Source organism: Siniperca chuatsi, linkage group LG15 (assembly GCF_020085105.1).
Source record: "Siniperca chuatsi isolate FFG_IHB_CAS linkage group LG15, ASM2008510v1, whole genome shotgun sequence".
Classification (NCBI taxonomy): Eukaryota; Metazoa; Chordata; class Actinopteri; order Centrarchiformes; family Sinipercidae; genus Siniperca; species Siniperca chuatsi.
In genome coordinates this window covers 17,329,214-17,350,919 of record NC_058056.1, presented here as the reverse complement: position 1 = coordinate 17,350,919, position 21,706 = coordinate 17,329,214, and the positions used below count along the sequence as shown (strand labels likewise).

Below are 21,706 nucleotides of genomic sequence, written 5' to 3'. Positions count from 1 at the left end.
GTAGTCGGCTTTCAAACCGCTAGCTTTCATGGTTGTACAGTGACATGCGATACAGCCTCAAAAGCTTTTTAGAGCCCTCTCAGTGTCTGCGCGCTGCATTTACTGTCAGCGGGGCAACCAGAAGAGGAAGGAAAGTAGCTCTGCTAAATGGAGAAGCGTGTTTAAAAAAAAAAAAAAAAAAAAAAAACTTTTTAAACTTCTGTAAATGTGAGGCTACTCCATATTTGTCTCTACATATCCCATTTTACCTTTTCACAAAAGAGTCAGGTGTGACAGGGCTTTTCACAGAGGTACCCGAAAACCTTAAAACGTCGTGCACCATTTCCCAACCTCAGCCTTCCCAATTCAAACCGTGAAACGGCTTCCTATTTCACTGTGTTAAAAGGCTACCATGTAGTGGTGTTTTGAATACAGCCCATTTTGCTTTTCAGGTACTGCTAGTGCTACAATTTGGCGCCCTCTGAGTGCTTTGGCGCTACCTTTTCAGTAGGGAAAACAACTCCCTCAGAGAGCTATTGTTAACCAGACAGCATTGTCAATGCAAACACAAGTCAGAGACAGAGGCACACGCTTGTACACCTTCACGCACAATCCTGCGGCACTTTGAACTATATCCATGTATCATAATTGCATTCCTACTAGATAAGTTGGTGTGGCTTAAAAAATCCTCATCCATCTCTCTCTGATCCTTCCACCCATCCATCTTTCACTGATATTAATTGCTGCAGGGCTAGCTGTCGTCTTTGTCTCTGTGAAGCGAGGGATCTATTAAAGAAGGGCGTCCTTTCAAAGTTAAAGCTAAATAGCTGACTAAAGGGCTGCTCCTGTCATCCTGCTTCTCTTCACAGGGCCCCGTTGTCCTCTGTGTATGCCTGCCTCTCGCCTCCACTTCCTCTGATATGCTGTGTTACTGCACTGGTGCTCCAACACACCCACACTGTCACATTTACTCACCGTCTCTCTCGCTCTCCCTCTATCTCTGTCCAGGAGGAGCAGAACAGAGGGAAGCCAAACTGGGAACACCTAAATGAAGACCTTCATGTCCTGATCACAGTGGAAGATTCACAGGCCAGAGCTGAGATGAAGATGAGGAGAGCAGTGGAGGAGGTCAAGAAGCTCCTTGTACCTGCTGTGAGTACCTACCAGAAACAAGCTCATATACACACTTCACGCACACAGTGGTAGCTGCCTTTGCCCTAATAAGTTATTTAATTCTCTCCTCAAGTAACGTCATTTGAGTTTCCAAGGAAGCTGACACAGATGACATTGTTTAGCTCTGATTTAGTAGTGCTGAGAGAGGCATTTCCATGTTCAACTATCTTAGTCCAAAACACCATAATGGGGCTACATATGGCACACCACCTCTATCCCACTGTTAGCATCCTGTTTACTTCCATATATAGACTAGGGGAACAGGTTGGTGTACCCCCAGTGGAGTGGAAAAACATAGCTAGCTGCATACACCTCATGTGACTGCCACATTTCATCTCCGCTTCCCCTCTGCCCCAACTTCCTCTCACACTGTGCTACTGGTGATGGCTGCTGGTAGTTTTTTGGCATGCATTGTGTATTTTCCCTGTTAAGTGTGGTGACCAGGTGGACATGGCAGCTGAAGGCCCAGGTTTGCCATCAGGTGGCAATGCACATGGCTTGGTGTTCTGCGGAAATGGGGCATGCAGTGTTACTTGAATCGCAATGTTGTTAAGCTGCTTTCCTTTATGCACTTTATCCCGTAAATGTAGAATTATGTTTATGTGTGCTTGATTCACATTCTATCACTCTGGGAGAAACAAATGCAGCAAGGGCGATGTTTGCCCTAGATATAGCTGCACAATTTACCATCTTATAATTTTTCAGTAGCAGAATTTTGATGCTTTCTGTAACCACTGGGCAAGTGGCACCCTTTTATTTTAAACAAATACACAAAGAGAAGGGAAGGAAGACTGTGAAATTGTAAATGATAGAACATCTATTTATATGCACACAAAGAGTTTAATCTGAAAACATGCCTGAAAAGGATACTGTATCTCATCACATGAAAATGCAGTCTTAACTTTATTATGGCTCTATCTAGGGCCATGAACTGTAATTTTTTTTTTTTGTTCAGCTCATCTGAACTGCACCGGTTTGGATGTAAAGTCTGACACAAGAGGTGCCATCATGCCAGGGTCTCCTGTCTAGTATGATCGTTCCTCCCTGTCTGTCTCAGCGAGGCCTCAGCCCAGCCTGACAATGTGGAAAGCACTTCAATTCATGTCCTCTTGTTTAAGGATTGCTTGTCTCTATTCAGCCTGCCTGTCACTTCTTTAGGCACTTGTTTTGTTTCTGAGTGTTTCAGATCTGCACAGCCTGTATGTACACACAGAAGATGTTGACACACTTTTACATGCACACACGCACACAAATATGTGCGTGCACACACAAACTTGAGGATGAAGCCATCTCTGGAAGCGGCAATGTTCCAAAGAGTGATGCAGAATGAGTCACTGTTAACACACATGTGTAGACACATACACAACAAAACCCCTTTTGGTGTCCTTTTTAAGTCAATGACAGCTCTCAGCAGCTTACACTCATCTGAATGGAGTGCCACAAAAATAGTTTCCCGACTTTTCTAGAAATCTCTATGCGTTTTGCAGCCTGAAGTGCATTAAAGATGGTCTAGTGATTCAGTACCTGAACCATTTATTGGTTTAAGAAGCTCTTTTATTTCTCAAACACAAGAAAGCAGCTTTGAGCTCTTTTGAGACACTAATGAAATCTTGCTCATAAAAAGTTTCACTCTACCCTTAATTCAAGAGTTTTATAGAGCTTATGACCCATTGTCTTCTACCAGAGGCCATTTTTCCTTCAAGCAAGGCATCTGTGTTCATTTGGCCTAAATGTAATGAAAAGATCCTTCCATCAGATAGACATAGTGTGTTGTGTGTTCTTCTGAGCCTCTCAAATTCACCTTTAAATGCTTTGATTCTTGAAGCCTAAAATGTCCCTGACTTCTTTTGTAATATAATATCAAAGGCACATTTGTCTCCTCTGTTTATATATATTCCAAATATTAAAGCTTATTACTCCAAAGTATATTTTCAATTAATATTTGCATTCGAACATATTTTAGTTCTTGCATCAATACCAGATTAATTTGTATTGATCAGAGACATAATGCTTATATTAGGGGCCAGACTCTTAATGGACATTACCTAAATAGCCTGACACTGGCCTAGGGTATGATAAATGTCAATAGAAGTGATGTAGTTTCAGTATGGCAGAATAAGCATCTAGTAGTCATGTCCCTGAATGTTTGGTTGGTGCATTATCAACCCATGAACCCCTCAGGGCACTGTATTTTCTTCATGTCATTGCATGCATGTGCATGCACACACATCATGAGTGGGTTGGCAGTAGGGCTGTCTGGCAGTAATGCCCTTTATCATGCTAAACTAGATTGGATTAAAGTATGGACACGCTGGGTATGCACTGTTCTAATGAAGGGCATCTTTTCCACATTTGGAAGTGTTAAATCGCCTTTATTAAATCGCACAGGAAACAAAATGAGGTCATGCTTTTTATTCCTTTCAAGGAACAGGCATTACTTGTCATTGAAGAGGACCCAGCTGCAGAAGTGAAACAAAGAGGGAGAATAGAGTGATAACCAAAAGGTTGTTTTGTTTGCAAACCTGGTGGTAAATTGAAGTTAAAGGCTTTCTAATGATAGTTTTGCTTTTAAATAATCTTTTAATTGACTCACTTGGGATTAGGAGCCAGGAAGTCTCGCGTGGAAAAAACCTATGCTTAACCAGCTGAGATAAACTCAGAGATGTAACAGTCAGGTTTATAGTGTTTTTTTATGTGGTGAGAGAATTGTATCGTATAAAGATATTGTTTAACAGTAATTTTTTTAATTAGATCATTGAAGGATGTACTTTTGACGATTTGTTCAAAGTCACTAAACTAACTTGCCGCATTTTGCAATAACAATATGCACTTATTGCAGTTTTACATTTTTCCGAAAGTTGTAAGACCAACCAAGTTTAACTTACCTTAGGCATCTAAGGTAAGTTACACTCTCTCAAGACATATGAGAGTATGTATGTTGTAGACACATTTTGTCTGTGCCTGAATCCATCATCAACATTTCAGTGGTTGACATGTTAGCTGAGCAAATATTGACTGTTGGGTAATGCCATGTCAATGGCTGCTCCTTACTCAGATATTGACAGTTGGAAGAGGGTACTGGTGGGAAGTGTTAAAGGTTCACACTTGTTCCTCTTTGCCCTCGGTAGCGCTCTTTTGCTCCCTAGTTCTGTGAACTTTTCAACTCTTCATGAACTGGGAGCAGGGGAACATCGGCGAGATGAGAGAGACAGAGAGAGAGAGATGGGTGGGAGAGCTTGATTGAGCTACTCTTTCAAGTGTGGATTTACTCCACTGATCCTGCCCTAGTGTGTGTGCGCACACACACACACACACACACACACACATAGATAGATACACACGTACACACAGATAGATACACATGCCCAGAAAATACTTATACATGCATGCACGTACACACACATAAGCACTGACTAAAATGCTCCGCTCATCCCTTGAGTCCTTGGTTAAGGCCCTCAAACGGAGCCGGCAGCAGAGCCCCACTGCACTTTAGGTAACCTCCACTCAGATACTTTCAGAGCTGTATGCATAAACACTGACTTGCCCATTCCACTTCCCATTTCTGCCCCTAGAAGGGCTGGAGAGCAATAATGATTGACCTGTAGGCAGGTATTGTCCTGTGATCTACAGCAGACCCTGGTCATTTGTGAAAGAGACAGTGACTTGTGTATATGCCAGAATTATGTAGAATGACATTGCCATCACAAATAAGAATCAGCTCTCAGCCGACTTGTTTAAACAGATACCCGCTCAACTTCAAATCCATCTGAATTACCGCCATATGTTATTAATGATCTTCTGCTGAGTTAAACTCCCTATGTCAAACAAAGCTTGGATGGCGAAACACAGAATTTCTTCTGTTGTGTAATATGACTTGGCCTGGCAACTGTATGCACATTGGGTGCCACATATCCGTACGACTTTGTATCAAGCTGTCCTTTGGTTTTAGAGCAGTTTTAGTGTAATCCTCATTAAAAGGCAAAACATGTAACATCGAATTCAGCAGAGGCATGGACGGAAAACACCTTTTTAATTGGATAAATCAACACAGAATCACTTGGGGCGGACAACAACTGCTGTGATCCTCTATATGGGTTGAAACATTTAAGCATGTTGCGCCTTTGGCCACATCCCTATTACATTTACACACACAAAGCAGGTATTTTACCGTTGGACAACTGAGACAAAAATGCCTGCTGTGACATCGATGATTGGGATGTAGATTCATCATAAGCCGTGCAGCAGCAGTTGTCTCCAAGTGATGTAGTGTAGATTTATTTTTTAATTTCCAATAATTGTTAGTTGCGAGATGCAATAAAATGATATTAAATTGCATTTAAATGCACAGAATGTTATACAGTGTAGGGGAGTGGTGGAGAAGGGAATGGGGGAAGAGAGAAAAAGTAGGGCATCTTTTACATTTTAGTAGCCTTTTGGGCTCTGATAAGAACCTGACAAGCTAGATAGACAAGCTTCTTCCTGTACTGGTTAACAGGCATAACAGGCACAATTAAATTAAACTACACCACCCTTGCCCGCCATATATGCACCATCTCAACAGCGGTTGAGATGGTATTCTTGGTCTTTTGGTGTCATGTGTAGGTGATGAGCAGTGATGTGATACTGACACTCAGTATGACAGCTTATTTAGATCTATCACTGATCCTCTCTTTCAGCAGGGAGGCATTGGCAGATGTGACGATAGATAGGTGACACTGAGCTTGTGTTTGGGTCCGCACATTTGGCTTTATTTGGCTGTATTTCTGTTTTTGTGTGTCTGTTTGTGTATATATGTGTGTGTGTGTGTGTGTGTGTGCATGTGTGTGTGTGATTGACAGTTGTATGCACTAGACATTGTTATGGATATAATAAATTCTCATTGGTCCCCTCAGGTCACAGCCCTGTTTGAAGTTCTTATGGGAAAATGACAGACAGGCAGACAATTGGACAAGGCCATCTGAGACCACACAAAGGCCTTGTCCTTAGGTAACCCTGAGTGCTTTCGCCTAAAGACACCTTTTCCTATTATAAGATTTTAAGAGTGCTAGAAACTTCTCTGTATTTATATTTTTCTTTTATGTACTTTTGCTAAATCTCACCCAAGTATAGTTGGATACAGTGTTTCTTTTTTGGATAAATTAAGGAGTCCTTAGATTTTTATCACGCTGAACTTGGTACACTAGTCAGGTGCGGACAGCAGAATTATATTCTGTCATAACATGTACTTTATGTTAAGAGGTCCCTTAAACCATTCTGCTTTTCTCTTTTCCTAGCATTTGTCTTCTAATTCTAGTGTGATAGAATTGGCACACTGGCTTTGGCCTTTGCATTATTTTCAGTTATAATGTTGCTGATCTAGAAAATGAATTATACAATTCTGTTGCATTCAACTGCAAGTTGCCCTGTAAAAGTCCTAAGCAGGCTAAATCCTAAAATGTCAATGTAAACACGGTACCCTGGAAACAATCCCCCAGTACAGCACCGCATGCTCTCTGAGAGATCAAATTGTTGGGCTCTGTAGTGATAAGTCAGCTATGTACAGAATGTTTACTCTGGTGAAAAGTCTGTTGATCCTGGTCTTTTGCAAATATTATTTGATCCGCAGGGACTGATGTAAAGCAAATCATTTTTAAAGAGGAGGTTCTTGTAGGGACAATCCTGAACATGTTATAGCATCATGCTATTTAAGTAATGTGAGATTGTCTGATAAAGGAAGCTCTACAATGCTATCTACACTGCTCTACATTTGATTCAGTGCAGTGACGGCAGGCACAAGCCGTAAGGTAACTACAGTACATTAAGAGAGGTAGCAGGCTAGTCTTGAATCTCTTAACACACAGACACACACTGATAGAGCACCCGAGAAGCTGGAAAGGTTAGGTTTGAAGGGAGAACAGCACACAGAGAAAGAAAGAGCTAGTTGGCGAAGAGGCACTTTGGCACTAGAGAGCCAAGAGCATGTCTCCCTGAATGAAACTGTCATTGCCGAGAACAAAGTGAGCATGGCATGGTAGCAGCCTGAGCAGACCAGCGGCCTGTTCACATCTCTCCTTTTGCAACACAGTGGGAATGCAGTCCTGCTCTCTTGCTCAAGCTTACTGCTCCCTCTTGTGCTTCATCTCCCTACTTTTCCCCTCCATCCTTCTCTTGCCCCTTTTTTAAAGTTCTATTTTTGGTATGTTTTTCACTTATGTAGTTCTAGTCCACATTATGGAAATTAGGAGATGGTTTCATTACACCACTTTTCTTTTTTCATTTTCATAAATGCCTTGGCAGTGGATAGCAAAGTGAGGGCTATCCGTTGCCATGTTTGGCACACCAGTCTCATTGTAGTCCTTCTAGGACTGAAGATGAAGTTTCTCTTTTAGGCAAGCCTATATGCCTGCCCCTTTGTTCGTATTCCTGTTTCTTGCTCTCCTGAGCCTTTTGTCTCTCCTCATCTCTCTCTCTCTGTTTTCTCTCCTCTTTCTCTCTCTGCTAAGGACCACCTTTGAGGAAGAACATACAGTAGATGGTGTTTTTGTAAAAGCCAGACAGATGGACCTTAATGGACGCCAAGTTTGGCGATCTGCGGGGTGTTGTGTCTGTACTCGCCAGTATGCATCCGGCTTGGCAGAGTACTACAATGGCAGCACCATCAGAACCACTCGGACAGGAAAGGCACAGGCACAGAGAGAAGATGATGCAGAACAAGCAGAGCTAGATTTAAACAGTGGAAGTCTGTTCTAGGCAGTGGTACTGACTTTGCAATCAATAAACACCTCTTTTTGTTTTTCTAGCTCGCTCTCTCTCTCTCTCTCTCTCTCTCTCTCTCTCTCTCTCTCTCTCTCTCTCTCTCTCTCTCTCTCTCTCTCTCTCTCTCTCTCTCTCTCTCTCAGCAGTGTCTGACAAATGAGTACAAAACACCATCTGGCTGCATCCATCCATGTGTGCCTCTCCAATTAATGATGTTTATTCTCTGTTAGGCCTACCTATCACTACCATTCTCCTCTTATTTGCTCGTAATCTTCCCCCTGATTGGTTTGGGTGGTGCATGCCTTTGACTGTGCTTGATGCACATTACGTAAGTGCTTCTAAAGGCAATAGTCTGCAACAGGTGTTGTGTCTACCATAGTGTAATTACTTTAAAACTACAACTTTATGGTCATAGTATGTGGGAGATGATGTGTCTTTAGTTCCTCTAAGAAAAGAAGTTGAGGTGTGATGAAACTAGCTTCCCTGGACATCTTTGATTACCCCATACTATCTTGTCTCCTGTAACCTAGCTGCGAAGCCTGCAGAGTAAAGGCAGTGACAGACAGGCACACACACACACCACACTATGTGATAAAAGCTATAATATCTGTTCTTGTCCCATAAACTGGACACTTGTGCGCATGTAAATGTTATTATCTCACTATGCCAGCCATCTCAAGTAGGCTTAGAGACATTACAGAAAGGCGGGCAGTAGGTAGATAGTTTTAGTTAACCTGGCAGTCTCCTGTCCCTGTGGGCTGTTATTACCTTCATCGGGCTAATGAAGGAGTTGGATTGGATCATATTAACCTCCTGATCTCCACCTCCCAGGACACCACAATTACAACGAGCTGGACTGCACTGTTCACTGCTCTCATTATATACTTTGTGTGTGTGTGTGTTTGAGAGAATGGTGAGCCCATCCCACCTGCACGTAGACACTGTATCTCCCACATGAATGTTAATCAACTTTTTAATTGGCTTCCTTGACTTGGTGACCTCTTCTTGAGACGGCAAGACTGCATCACTGTGCTCCTACTTCAATGCTGTTGTGCTGTTTTCTTACCTGTAGTGTGTAATCTTACACCTTCCATTAACTCTCAGACAGTAGAGATTGGAGCAGGCCTGGAGTCTGTGTGACCTTTGACTCCCATCCATCCTCTTGTCCTCCACTTTCATCATTATCCATCTTTACATCCTCACACTCTTTGTACTCATTTATCTAGCCTTTTGGTCCTTATATGCCCTGCTAATACATTTGAGACAGGTACTCCACAGACACCTATTGAAACCCTGTAACCAGGAGAGCAGAGAGCAAACACTAAAACTGTTTGATGTATAGATCACCTCTGATTAATGATCTACAGGTGATAAGTGGGTAATTGGAATTGACCAGTTAAACCGTTTTACCACAAGAAAAAAGATGTGGCTTTTTTGACACTTATACAAATAATGATTACTACTGCATGTCATTTGATTGGTAAGTGTGTGAGAAGTGACCATGATTGGCCATGTCAGGTGAAACAGTATTTACTCAAGCATGCATGCAGACATTATACATCCCCTGCTAACAGCCTTTTTTCATGAACTTCTTGGTTTCACAAATAACTGGCATGCTTAGATCCAGCACCCGCTCTTCAAGTGCACTCCAGACACCACAACAACAATAAAAATGCTTAATTCCACTGGCCTTTACTTCAAACACCTGAAAGTAGGCTCAGGGAAGACCCTGACTGGCATCCCAGTACAGACAGGGTTGAAAATAAACACTCACGAAACCAGTCACATCACACAGAAGACACACACACGAAAACACACAATTATTGGCAAGTGTCTGGGAGCTATTTTTACTTGGGCCTTACCTGCGTACCTCTGAGAGAGGACAAAATATTTTTTTTTTGTATTACCAGCTCAGAAATGTGCAGGAAGGGAAACCACCCTCCTACTCTCTTCGGTAAGTCACGTTAGAAGACCGGGGTGGTTGGCACTAGGGCTGTAGTTAACCAAAGAAATGCTTAGTCGACCAAAGTCCTGTCCTGCGCAACGATCAGTCGACTAAAAAAAAAAAAAAAAAAAGACGCGATGTCTTTTTTGATTGAACATTTATTAAACAATTATAATAGAGCATTTATAAAACAACAACGAAAAACATCAATAATACATAAAACTATAATAATAATACAATTCTTTGAAAATTGGGTTATTTTTTAAACTGCAAAGTGAGGAGTTCTGTCCTAGGTCTATAGTGACCGTCACAATCGTGCACCTGACCAGACCACACCACACGCTACAAAAAATATAACTGCTAAAACTGCCAAATAATGAAAAATCCTAACAAAAGCTCTCGATTATGCAGGCTGTGTATTCTTCTTTACTTTCAAAGCTATGGGTTAACTTTTGTCCAACCGATCTAGGCGTTTTAAAACAAACACAAACAAACCCAAAATAGCCTAAAAAAACACTAATAATAATAGGCTGTATAGTAGGAAGGCCTATAGATTTATTTTTCGTTTGTTACATTATATAGGCTATTTTCAAACGCGTCAACTGTACAAATAAATTGAGTCAAAATCTATTGAGTCAGCATAATAAAGCCGTTAAGGTTACAGATCTGCAGGCCTAGTCCACCTTTTTTATGTTGTGGGCCAAAAACACTAAAATGTCCACATTCTTGGGTAAAAGACAGCTCCTCGACTTGTTAACAATAAATCCTGCTTTGGAAAATATGCGCTCTGCAGGAGTGGAGGTTGCAGGGATGCAGAGCAGGCGTTTGGCTGCCCGAGCAAGTCGTGGATATCTCTCCTCATTATTTTTCCACCACGCAAGTGGCCCAGCAGTGTCCACTTTACTTCTGTCCTGAAGATAATCTTTCATTTCGTCGCAAGAGGATCTTTGTGCGCTTGGCTCATCAGGATCATCCTCTGCACCATGTCCACAAAGAAGCATCGCTATCTTCTCTTTTGCCGTTTTCTGTTTTTTTGCCAACGGGTCCTCATCATCCCCTGTCTGCTCTGCGCTGTCTCCCGAGAGGCTTAGCCTTTGTGCTAGTTTTACGACTTCAGAATAGGCCTCATCCCGTTTCTCATCATTAAGAAAAGGTAGCTGTTTGAAGCGCGGGTCCAGTACTGCAGTTAAAATGTACAGGCTGCTTGTCATCACAACTCGGTCTTTGAGTTTCCATCGACTATCTATTTCCTGCACAAGCTTAAGTTTCAACTTCTTCTTTGTTGGACTATCGTTATCTGTGATGGCAAGATGACTTTTTTTTTAGATTCTCAAGCATTGGGAAGGCCGCTGACAGGGATGTGTTAGCCTCCTCCGACAACAGCTCGGTCAGTGTAATAAAGGGCTTAAGAACGTCTGTGATGTCTTCAGCCATATTCCACTGCTCTGTTGTCATGTCCAAAGCTGTCTGACACATTTATATCTCGCTAACCGCTTTTAGGTGATTGGTCATATTGGTCGTTGAGCTATGGTAAGTTAGCTTTAGGCCGCATAGCTTGCACTCCACAGTCTTGTCGTCTTTTTTGTAAAATGCAGCCAAACAAAAGATTTAGATTTCTTGGACATTTTTCGACTAAAGCCCAAAACAAGTAGCGTTCTAACTGAATGAATACAGCAAAACTACCTATATTCCTTACTGAGCGCGAAGCAGCAGTGCAGCCAGCCACAGGTGCGGTTTCCGAGTGTTCATGTGGTGCGCTAAACTGTGGCGCCGTTATAAAATAGCCTAAATTAAAGCATTTAAAGTTTGGTATAAAACATAGGCTAATTATATTTAGAATACAGTAATATATAACTGCTAATAAAGGAATAAATATCAAGGAGTAAATCAATGAAAATTTCTTTATTGGTAAAAAAAAAAAAAAAAAAAATTGCAACTGGTCGACCAATGAGAATGTCAGTCGACCAAAACGGCATCAACCGATTAGTCGACTAAACGACTAAAGTTGACAGCCCTAGTTGGCACATATTGTATATTACACTTATTTTGTTTGGATACTTATTATTTCTACTAGCAAATATGTTTTCTCTCCTCCCCCTTAATTGGGATGGTCTCTCTGATTGAACATGATAACGCAGAAAAAAAGAAACAAACAATGTATTTTTGTTGTGGTCATAGTTGTGCTAGGATAGGTATTTACAACATCAGTGCATAATGTAGTGAAAGACATCTCTTGTTTTTGTTTCTCATTCTAATGTCACATACAGTATCTGGTGTTAAAGTAAAGGTGTGCACTTATTCCTTTGTACTACTTTCTTTCTTCTCTGATTTCCCTTGCTTTCTTTCTACCCATCTTTCCCCACCCTGTTTCTGCTCTGTGTGTGTGTGGTCTTTCTCTTTTTTTCTATTTGTTGTGTATTTGCCCTCTCTCTTGCTGTCCGCTGCTCTCTTTCTCTCTCTAAGTGATTGAGGGGACAAGCCATTCACCACTTTCTTCCACTACCGTATCTGTAGTGGCCTGAAGGCCACCACAACCTGTTAACAACACACAGGTTACAAACCACAGAACAGGCTGGAGCAGTCTGTCTCAACTATGCTAGTCAAAAAAAAAGCAAGACAGAGTCACTGTGTTTATAAAACTATGCATGCTATATTTTTCAATTGATTGTGTGGGGAGGATATGCCACAAAAAGCCCCTGTTACTTGTTTGGACCTAATTTTAATGATTCCCAAGTCGCGCACTTTCCTCTGGTCTAAGCCTGCTATTGCTGTACTACATACGGTAACTATTAAGCTTCTTTCCATGTGTGCCAAGTCCCTCCTGTCAGCTCAAATCCAACAGGGGGGACTTGGTCTGGTCTTGGCCCAAGGGCTCCTCCCCTGCCATCCCTCCCCTCCACATCTCCATCTGCCCATCCCTTCTCATCTCCAGCTCTATGGCTCTCATGGGGGGTAGACAGGTGGTTCTAACCCTAAAGAAACAGTACCCCTGCAGGAAACAACCTGCCTAAGCCTGGCCACCTTCCCTCGTCTTCTCCTCCCCCTCTTCAATTTCCTGGCCCTACTACTGAAAGGCAGGCATACTTCTTCAGAAAGACTTTTTTTAGTCAATCTGGGGAGACTTGACCACTCCTAATATGTTGCTGAAAAACACATAGAAAAACAATCTACAGCAGGCATGATCAGATAAAACTGCATGTCATTTAAATAAATGCTAATTATTATCAGATAATTTCCAACAATTTAGTCCCAACAAAGAAACAGTTGATTACAGTGACTTTGTGATCATGGGAGTGATTGTGTTTAATTTCGATAGAATTTCGTGGTATGTGCATCACCCCAGGGGCAGACATATAGGATGCTCATTAGTTGGTTTGTGTTTCAGAAATGTGTGCTTGCACGCACACGGTGACATAAGAACAAGAAAAAAGGCAGTGTGACTTTGAATTCCACTCTGCCTGCAGTTCTCCTCATCATCATCAGGAGTCTGCTCACGGAGCCAGCCACAGCAAATGGTAAAAACTCTAAAGCGGAGAAAAGATTCAGATTGCAATAACATTTGTGCTTAATGGCATCTTTCATCTCCTTCCTCACCTTTCCTCACTTGTTTTATTCCTGTCATTCACCGACTCACTGGTTTGGACAATTGGGGACGAAAGGGAGAAGCACCGTAACATGCATATGCATTGCTACTGCCTGAATTGTAAATTAAATAAAGTTAATTACATGAAATGTGTTACTGTGTTCCTGCATGATGCACACATGCTGCAGTTATCCCAGTTATATGGAAATTTAGCACAAGTCCAGCTGCTGAAAATATCCTCACATATGGAACCAATGTGCCACATATTTTTGATCCATCAAATTCTTAAGTGATTGATAGATCAACAACTAATCACCAATACAAATGCACATAATAAAGTCTGACTAGTTGAACAAGCCTAAATGTTAAAAGGCTAGAGTGAAGAAGACTGTTGACAAGTCATTTATTGTCAGTGATAGCTCTGTGTCCTCAGGTTATGAAACTTGTCATCCATGATCCTGAACCAAACCTCAGCCTCATCTCATTGCAATTAGCACTTTCTGTCTTACACTCTCTCCTGAGTTCTTCCTTCCCTTATTTCTCCTTGAAACATCATCCTGTTGCTAATCCAGCTTTCATTTCTTCCCTCTAAGGGGAATTAGTCCTGTTTTTTCTCTTGTCTCATTCAGTTAAATTTTTAAGTCAGCCAAGATCCCCAATGAAGGTGCATTCTATGTACACAGGCCCTCTGCACCACTTACAAAATTGCCTTGCCCACTTGCACTGTCCTTTTAATTTCAGTTTACACACATGCTCTTCAGTCCCTAACCACCCAGGTCTCTCACATCATTGTAAAATAACCTCGTTCCTAATCCACCTGGTTGTGCTAGGCTCCTCCAGGGTTTTTTTCAAGTGTCCTAATACAGTACGCAGGAAGAATAGGCGGGTAACAAGGCAGGCTGAGAGGCCCAGGCAGTTTTAATCTGCCCTGGTCCTCCAGTAGCAAGGAGAGGGACCCTGCAAGCCCCTAGCCAATCTCTCTGCCTCTCTTTGAAGGTCTCCTTAATCCCCTTACAGAGAGGCAAGGAAATACAGATGTGTGTTTTCATGTGTGCATATGCCTGTGAGTCGAATGCAGGGAATAGGTAGCGGTTAGGACCCTGCATCTCCAAAGGTGCAATGCTGATTGAGACAAATTGTCTCTCTGTGTCACACACACTCCACTTTATAAATTGTCCACCCACAGTAGTTTCTGAACTTCCCCAGGGGCCTTACCAGGGCCAAGCTTCAACATCTGCAAAGCAGGAACACACACACACACACACACACACACACACACAATGCTTTCATCTCTGCCTCTCCAGCGACTGTGTGTCCCAGTGTTTAGGCAGGAAAATAGGATTGTGTAGAGCTCAGCGTTTAGAGAGCCCAAAGGCCGCCCGTCAAATTCAGCTCCTACAGTCTGTGATGCCTCGCTTTGCCAGCCATCGCTCAAGTCATTTGAAACTTCATTCTCTCAGTCCCACCAGCCAACTCTGGACTGATGGCTTTCTTTGCCTCCCCCATGGTGTCTCGGATGTAGAAGCTTTGCTTCTATTTTTTTTTTTATCTCACTTGGGTTCATTTGCTTTGTCCCCTTCTTTTCGCTCTTTCACACTGTTGTTGTTTGTTAGCGGCGATGTTTGCAATACTTCAGTTGCTGTCTATTGCACTGACTGCTTTTCCCATGGTGGAACTTGGGTTGTGTTCAGTGGGGCACAGCAAAACTAAAACCAAAACATTTCTTTCTGTTCAAAAAGCCCTGTTGAAATCCCAATGTTTTTTTCTTGGCAGAGAAGGCACACAACATCTGTAAAACTAAATACTAAGAAAATTGAACATCCTTTTCAGCAATGCATTGTAGAGGCTTTACACAGAACAGACTTGGCTCTGCAAGCCAGTCGGTGATCCAAATGAAAAGAATCATCGTAAAAGTTGGTGACATATTTTTGCAGTGTAGAGAAGACTCAGTTTCATGTGATTTAACTGAACTCCCAGATCTGTCCATAATCAGCCTTGCATGTTTCCATTGTTAATGTGAATAATTAGAGTAAGTATGGAGGATGTTAGAAGGCTTATGGACTGAACTGAGGCTTGCACCTTTTGATTGATTTGATTGGATTGACAATTGGAGCTTTGTCAGGTTGCATGGAGCAAGATTAGCCAAGGACACCCAAGGAAGGTGTCTTTAAAAACAGCTAGTTTAAAAAACAGTGTTCCTGGGCTGACTACATATGTCCAGTTAGATCCATCCAAAGGGTTCCAGGAGGTACTTAGATACCTGTTTTATGAGAAGGCTCCGGTGATCAGCTCCGAGTCAGGATCTCTGAATGATGCAAATCCCCTAGCAGTATTTAAAGCTCCCAAATCATCCCTGGCCAAATCCCCTCAAGACGTTCCCTGCTCGATTGGATGGCATTAAAGGATCGCCACGACAGAACAATACACCGTCTGGCAGCCTGGTGGAATAAGGGATAAAGGGAAGGGAGGAGAGGGAAAGTGGAAAGAGAAATAGAATAGAAGTGGATAAATAAGGTAGAGATTGAGAGTGAAAATTGGGAATATGGGCTTGTAAGGACAGAGGAAAAGAGGGAATTTTCTTGGTAGGCAGGGAACAGATGATGGTTAGAGAAAGGGGACAGGAGAAACAGACAGCTGTACAACATGGTGGGACTGAATGATCCCTCCTGCTCTTAGCCTGCAACATCATCTGTTTGTCAAAGCCGGTACAGGCCAACAAGCTTTAATAATATATCTAAATCTTGTTGTTAAATCTGTATATATTTTTCTAGGTTATTCATATGAAGTTTAATCTGCCCTTAATGCTGTTATGTTACATGGAATACCAGCCCAGTTTCTCAGGATAAACAAGATCACTCAGAATTTCCACACAGCTTTTCCCCTTGTACTATTGGAAATGCTTTTGATGGGAGAGAAAAACTGAATTTTTTTCTTTTAGTTCTAGAGAATGCAGTGCGCTGGTAGAAAAACACATTTTCTTTCCTTCTCTCCTTTTCTTCTCCTTTCTCCTGTCATTGGCACTGAGTCGGTGTATGTGTGTGTCAGTTGATATTGATGGGGCTAGCTCAGAGCATCAAGGCTGCCCACTTCACTCTTCTCCAGCACAATAAAAAGCTGTTATAAGCTCCATAGATCCAGGAGCCAGTGCCATAGCCAGGGCCCAGACTGCGTTGGCCATCAGAACTTACTTTGCATGTTATGGATAACTCCAGAGAAGCTGTGGGAGTAAACTAGCCTCTACCAATTAAATTAATATTAATTTAATTGGAAAATTCTCTGCAACATATAGTAACACCCTGAGCACCCACCAATGCTATATCACATAAAACAGAGGCAGAACTTTAGTTCTGACGCCTTGGCACATATGAGCTTTGTTATGATGCAGAAAGTGAAGTATTAACAGAAGAGTTAGTTCCTGACTTTGTAATGTGCCACTTTCAACTGTACCTCAGGAAGCTTTGTGATTGACAGTAATGGGGCGGAGCAGCTGTGATGTGTTTGTAATAATCTGACTGGAGTCAGGTTCACTTCTATGCTAATGAGCTAGTGTGTTGGTGGTTTAGCATGACTAATGGCGCACATCGCTAACAGAGCTGTCTGGGAGTGAGGAAGGGAGCAAAGGAGAAATAAAGAGGCTTTACGGGAGTGTTGTGAAGGTAGAAGACAGTCAGAGAGGAGAGTTGCAGGAGATTGCGTTGTAAGTCATTGGGGAAAAGGAAAATACAGTTGAGACCTGATTCCCTTGGCAGATATGTTCACAAAAGCCGAGGAGCAAGGCAGAGGAAAGAAAATTGCCTTTGAAAATGCAGCAGTGAATTTGAGAAAGGACATGCAGCATTTACTCCAGCATGCTCTTTTTAAAAGTACTTTTAATGAAAGAGAAAAGGAAAAAGGTTAGGTTTGTGTAGCATTTTTATGTTTTTGTTTTTTTCCTGTAGTTGATTGATACATGGTCTTGTCATTGAAAAGGGTTTGTGTTTGTATATATGTATTTTTTTTACTTTCCTTTTAGTATTTGATTAATGCATGGTTTTCCATGAAAAATGTGTGCGTGTCTGGCATATAAGTATTTTTTGTTTATGCTGGAGTAGTTTGATTTATAGTCTTGTCTATGAAAACATGGGACTCAGGTTTACTGCACATGTGTTTTCATTTCTTACCCCAATCCAGCTTCCAAATTTGCTTTAGTTGACTATAATTGATTAAATTTACTTGTCACTTATTTATTTAGTGTGGAGATGTTTTGAAGCTTGCTACAAGTACTCATTCCTTCCTCCTCTCTAACCATCCGCTTCTGGAGAGTGCAGAATTGTTGATAAGTCGTCTTGGCAGCGTGGCGAGAGTAATCATTTTCTTCCAGATGTTAGAGTTTGGGAAGGAACCAAAAGGGAGGTGAGAGAGGGAGGGGAATGGGAGAAAAACCAGCTGCCGCCACTACCAGTTCCACCCCTCTACATGAAGTCATCTACTCCTCCCTCCCCGAGGCTCCCAATACGACCTCCTCCACTCCATTCTGCTGAATTTTCCCCCTCCCCTCCCCTCATTCTCAGTTCTACACATTCTGCCTCTGTCTGTATCCCAGGAGGCAGCCAGGGCAGGCTGTGTTTACTGGTGAGGTAATTGGAGTAGTTTGGAGAGACCCTGACCCTGGCCCTGCTAAGACCTAAGATATGTGTGTGTGTGTGTGTGTACACGCATGTGTGCATACGCCTGTTTGTGATGACTGGCAGTGAGGCCAGGGAAGGAAAGCAGGCCTTAGCCAGTGTCAGCCCACTAGGGAACAGACAAATTGGTTTTCACTATGCTGTCTGTCTTTTCTTGTCTCATATTCTCCAGCTATCTCTTTCCTCTTCCTGCATATCTCTCCATCTCTCCACCAACTCAAAGACAATCATTCACACTTTCTCTTGTACTTGCTCTGCAGCGCTTTTTCTCCTTCTGGTACTCTTTTGTTCCACCTCTTTTTATCTCTCCCTCTGCTCATCATTTCATCTCTCCGAGCTGCATAGACGATGACTCTTGCCAGATATGAGCAAAAACTCCCCCTCAGTTGCAGCCATAGACATGAGCAATTCATCCAATCTAATCCAGGCGCCTGCTGTGTTTATCTGTGGGTGAGATGGATAGGAAAGGGCCTGGAGTCGGGGTGTCAGGGTGAGAGTGAGGGTACAGCCCTATAAACACTCTCAGACAGCCACGCATCTGTTGCTTATTGTCGTCCACATGCACATACAGCATATAGCATTGAACATAAGCTCTATTGTCTGTAACAATTGCCATTAGCTACAGTTTGTTCATAAACATATGAACACAAGCTTTGATCAGGAGTGAGGCACAAGAGAGTGAAGCATGGCAGTGATTTAGCATGCATCTAGTGACCTCATCGCAGGCTTGTCAGGTAGTGGCAGTGGGACACGGCTCACCTACTTTAGCTCATCGTACTCCCGTCTCCCTCCTCGTCTTTTTCCCTCCTTCCCTCATCCCTCTGTCTTGCTCCTCCCTGATAGCTTTTACCGCTCTGCTGATTTCACAAATAGGCCTCATTGATTGAATCTGATTCTTGTGGATAGAGCAGCTTTATTGAGTGTCTTTTTCGCTGATGGACAGGAGTGTGTGTGTGTGTGTGTGTTACGTGCATGCATGCTTGCATGTTAGGGATGATAAAGGAAAACTTCCTTTCCTCATCCCTCTCATTCTATAATCCAGGAGCTATTCCTCTCCTGGGAATTCCAGAGGCACACGGTCCTAGTGATGACTGCGTCTGAGTGAATGTTTTATTATGGGTGGTGCATGCTGACTGAGGAGTCTGTTAATTGTGGCAACACCTTGAGCAAGGCAACATTAAAGTGTTAACTGCTCTCCCTGGCACTGTTCATCAAACATTCATCTAAGCTGTGCTTCTGTGGTAGGAAGCTGGCCCAGTACACCCAGGGCTGCATGATTTAAGTCAATCCAACTCCACTCCAGCTGTGTCACCAACATTATCTTGTGGTTTCTCCTGATCTCACCGCTCTTGTCTGCAGCCATTTTGGATCTGCCATCTTGCTTGTTGTGTAGCTCAAACCAGGGCACCAACACTGCCAGCACATTCCAAACATCCACAGAGTACTACAGAGACCAAAAACAGAGAAAAGTAGAGAAATGTTGCAGCAGGGAATTTGTATTTTTATGGGGAAAAATTAGCTTGTTTCAGATGTAAAACAGAAATGATCTGTCAGGTTTTGGGGGCTTTAGCTAACAAACTGTTAGTGAGAAGATGGAGTTATATCAGCAGCACTCCTCTGGGGATACACACATTTCACACACAGCAGTGCACACCTCATCCTAGCAGCAGCATCTGTGCTCTTCCCCTCTCGCTGCCCTCTATTTTGTCTCTCTCCTCTCAACAGGCAGTGTGCCACCTATGAGTTGGATGGATGGTGGCACCCTCTTGCCCCACACCCATTTAACCCCCACAACCCTGCAGATCCATCATCATACAACACACGCAAACACATATAAGCAGTTCTGACACTCATATCCCAGCATGTAATTGTCCTGAGCAGCAGCATGCTTCCGAGCAGCTTGTACTCCCTCTCAAACATACAGTCTCATCTTGTAAGAGACCAAACAACCCCCCAAATGTACGCATTATTTTGTCTGAAATTTAAAAGGTTAGTCTCGTCACAAAGTATTTAAGTGCCAGTTTAAGACACCAGAGATCTGTGGTTCTCCAGTTTGCTCTCATTCTGCAGGGATACACCTTGCTCATGAGCACTAACAGCGCTTAAATTTGAGAGGAAAGACTAAGTAGCCATTTAAATTATTGTTTGGAGACAGCAGGCCTGTTTTTTTAGGGAAAGCTTGCAATGGTTTCAGCAGAGTGGATAGTGTTTATACAGCTCTCCATACAGTGACAATAAAGACAAATGTTTGATTTATTGTTGTCACAAACATTTTGTGCTTTGAAAGCCTAACACATTCAGTCCTCTCCATGATTTGCATCTGGTGAAGTTATGTTCTTATTTTGTCTAGTCTTTTTCTCTTTCCTTCCCCCATTTCTCTATTTTGTCTAGCAAGTCGGCTTGGCCCATTTCCAAAGAAACACTGACAGAGTTTTTGGGGAGACACACACACACACACACACACACACACACACACACACACACACACAAAGAAGGAATGGGGAAAAAACAGCTGTTTTGATTCGTGTGAGTCGTTAGCAAAGTGTAGCAGACTTGTTTTTTGCTTCTTTTTTTATTTGTACAAGGTTGTAGAGGTCAATCTGATTTAATTTGTGACATAAATAAGTAAAAAGGAACACAGAGAGGGGTAACAGTACTCTTTTAGGTGTGATAGGCAGCTATTTCAGGGCTTGTTCATTCATGTGTACAAATGTGCAGAATCTAATTAGTAGTGATTTTGGTTCTCCACTGAGGAGGGTTTACCTGCCCATATTAGCCATGCTGGCTATTGACCTGGGTCATGTTCAGTTAGCCTAGCCTGGTTATCATTGTTGACACTGCATGTCAAGTGCCCTGTCTTCACCTCCAAGGCTGTTAGTTAGAGAACAAAATAGGGCTTGGCAACTAAGAGCAACTTGGGTGTGTGTACGTGGTTGTGTGTATGTTTTAGAAAAATTCTAGAAAAATAAATGCACAATTTTTACTACTTCATGTGTTTATTAGGATAACTGTAGCTTCGGGGTTGGTTTGATTATAAAATATTCACAGTTGTACATTACCATGTTATTTTTAACAGAATGAATAATGAATGAATAATTAGATTGTAATCGTTTGTACTGTAAAGCCATTTATTCAATATCATCTTTTTGATATTACATGTTTTAACTCTGGGATGCACAAAAATAAATATTTGAATCATGTATGTTGCATCACTAGTGTTTGCATTACTAGCCTTTTGTCTGTCTTTGCAGGGAAAAGGGTTGTAGCTTGGGAAAATTTCATTTTTGTGCTTCAAGACTTCCCCATTAAAAGAAAAGAGAGACAGAGCACAGTGGAGGTAGCGAAGGAGAGAAAGCAGTAGAGAGAATTTCCTTGCTTCGTTAATTGGCAGCTCTGTGGTACACTAAACATCACACAGACACACGCACACACACACATACACAGCTGAATACTGTGACTGCTCTGAAGCCACTGCCTTATATTTAGTCAAGGAAGACCAACCTCTGTCACTTTTTCTCTTGCTTAACCTCGCTCTTTCTCTTCCTCTCTCTGTGGCTGTGTTGAAGAGGAGTCTCAGGGGAGGGCTTAACTCTGAGCCCTCGTTCTTTTTTCCTTTATTTCTCTCTC

The 21,706-nt window shown here is 42.2% G+C and overlaps 1 protein-coding gene across 6 annotated transcripts in view; it reads left to right on the top strand.

Moving 5' to 3' along the window:
• qkia (QKI, KH domain containing, RNA binding a) overlaps positions 1–21,706 on the top strand; it is an 83,784-nt gene that overhangs the window by 49,337 nt on the left and 12,741 nt on the right. For all 6 annotated transcript variants that reach the window (XM_044167129.1, XM_044167132.1, XM_044167128.1 and 3 more), the window contains exon 4: positions 988–1,131. In XM_044167129.1, the coding sequence (XP_044023064.1) occupies positions 988–1,131 (144 nt within the window). The remainder of the gene's footprint in view (positions 1–987; positions 1,132–21,706) is intronic.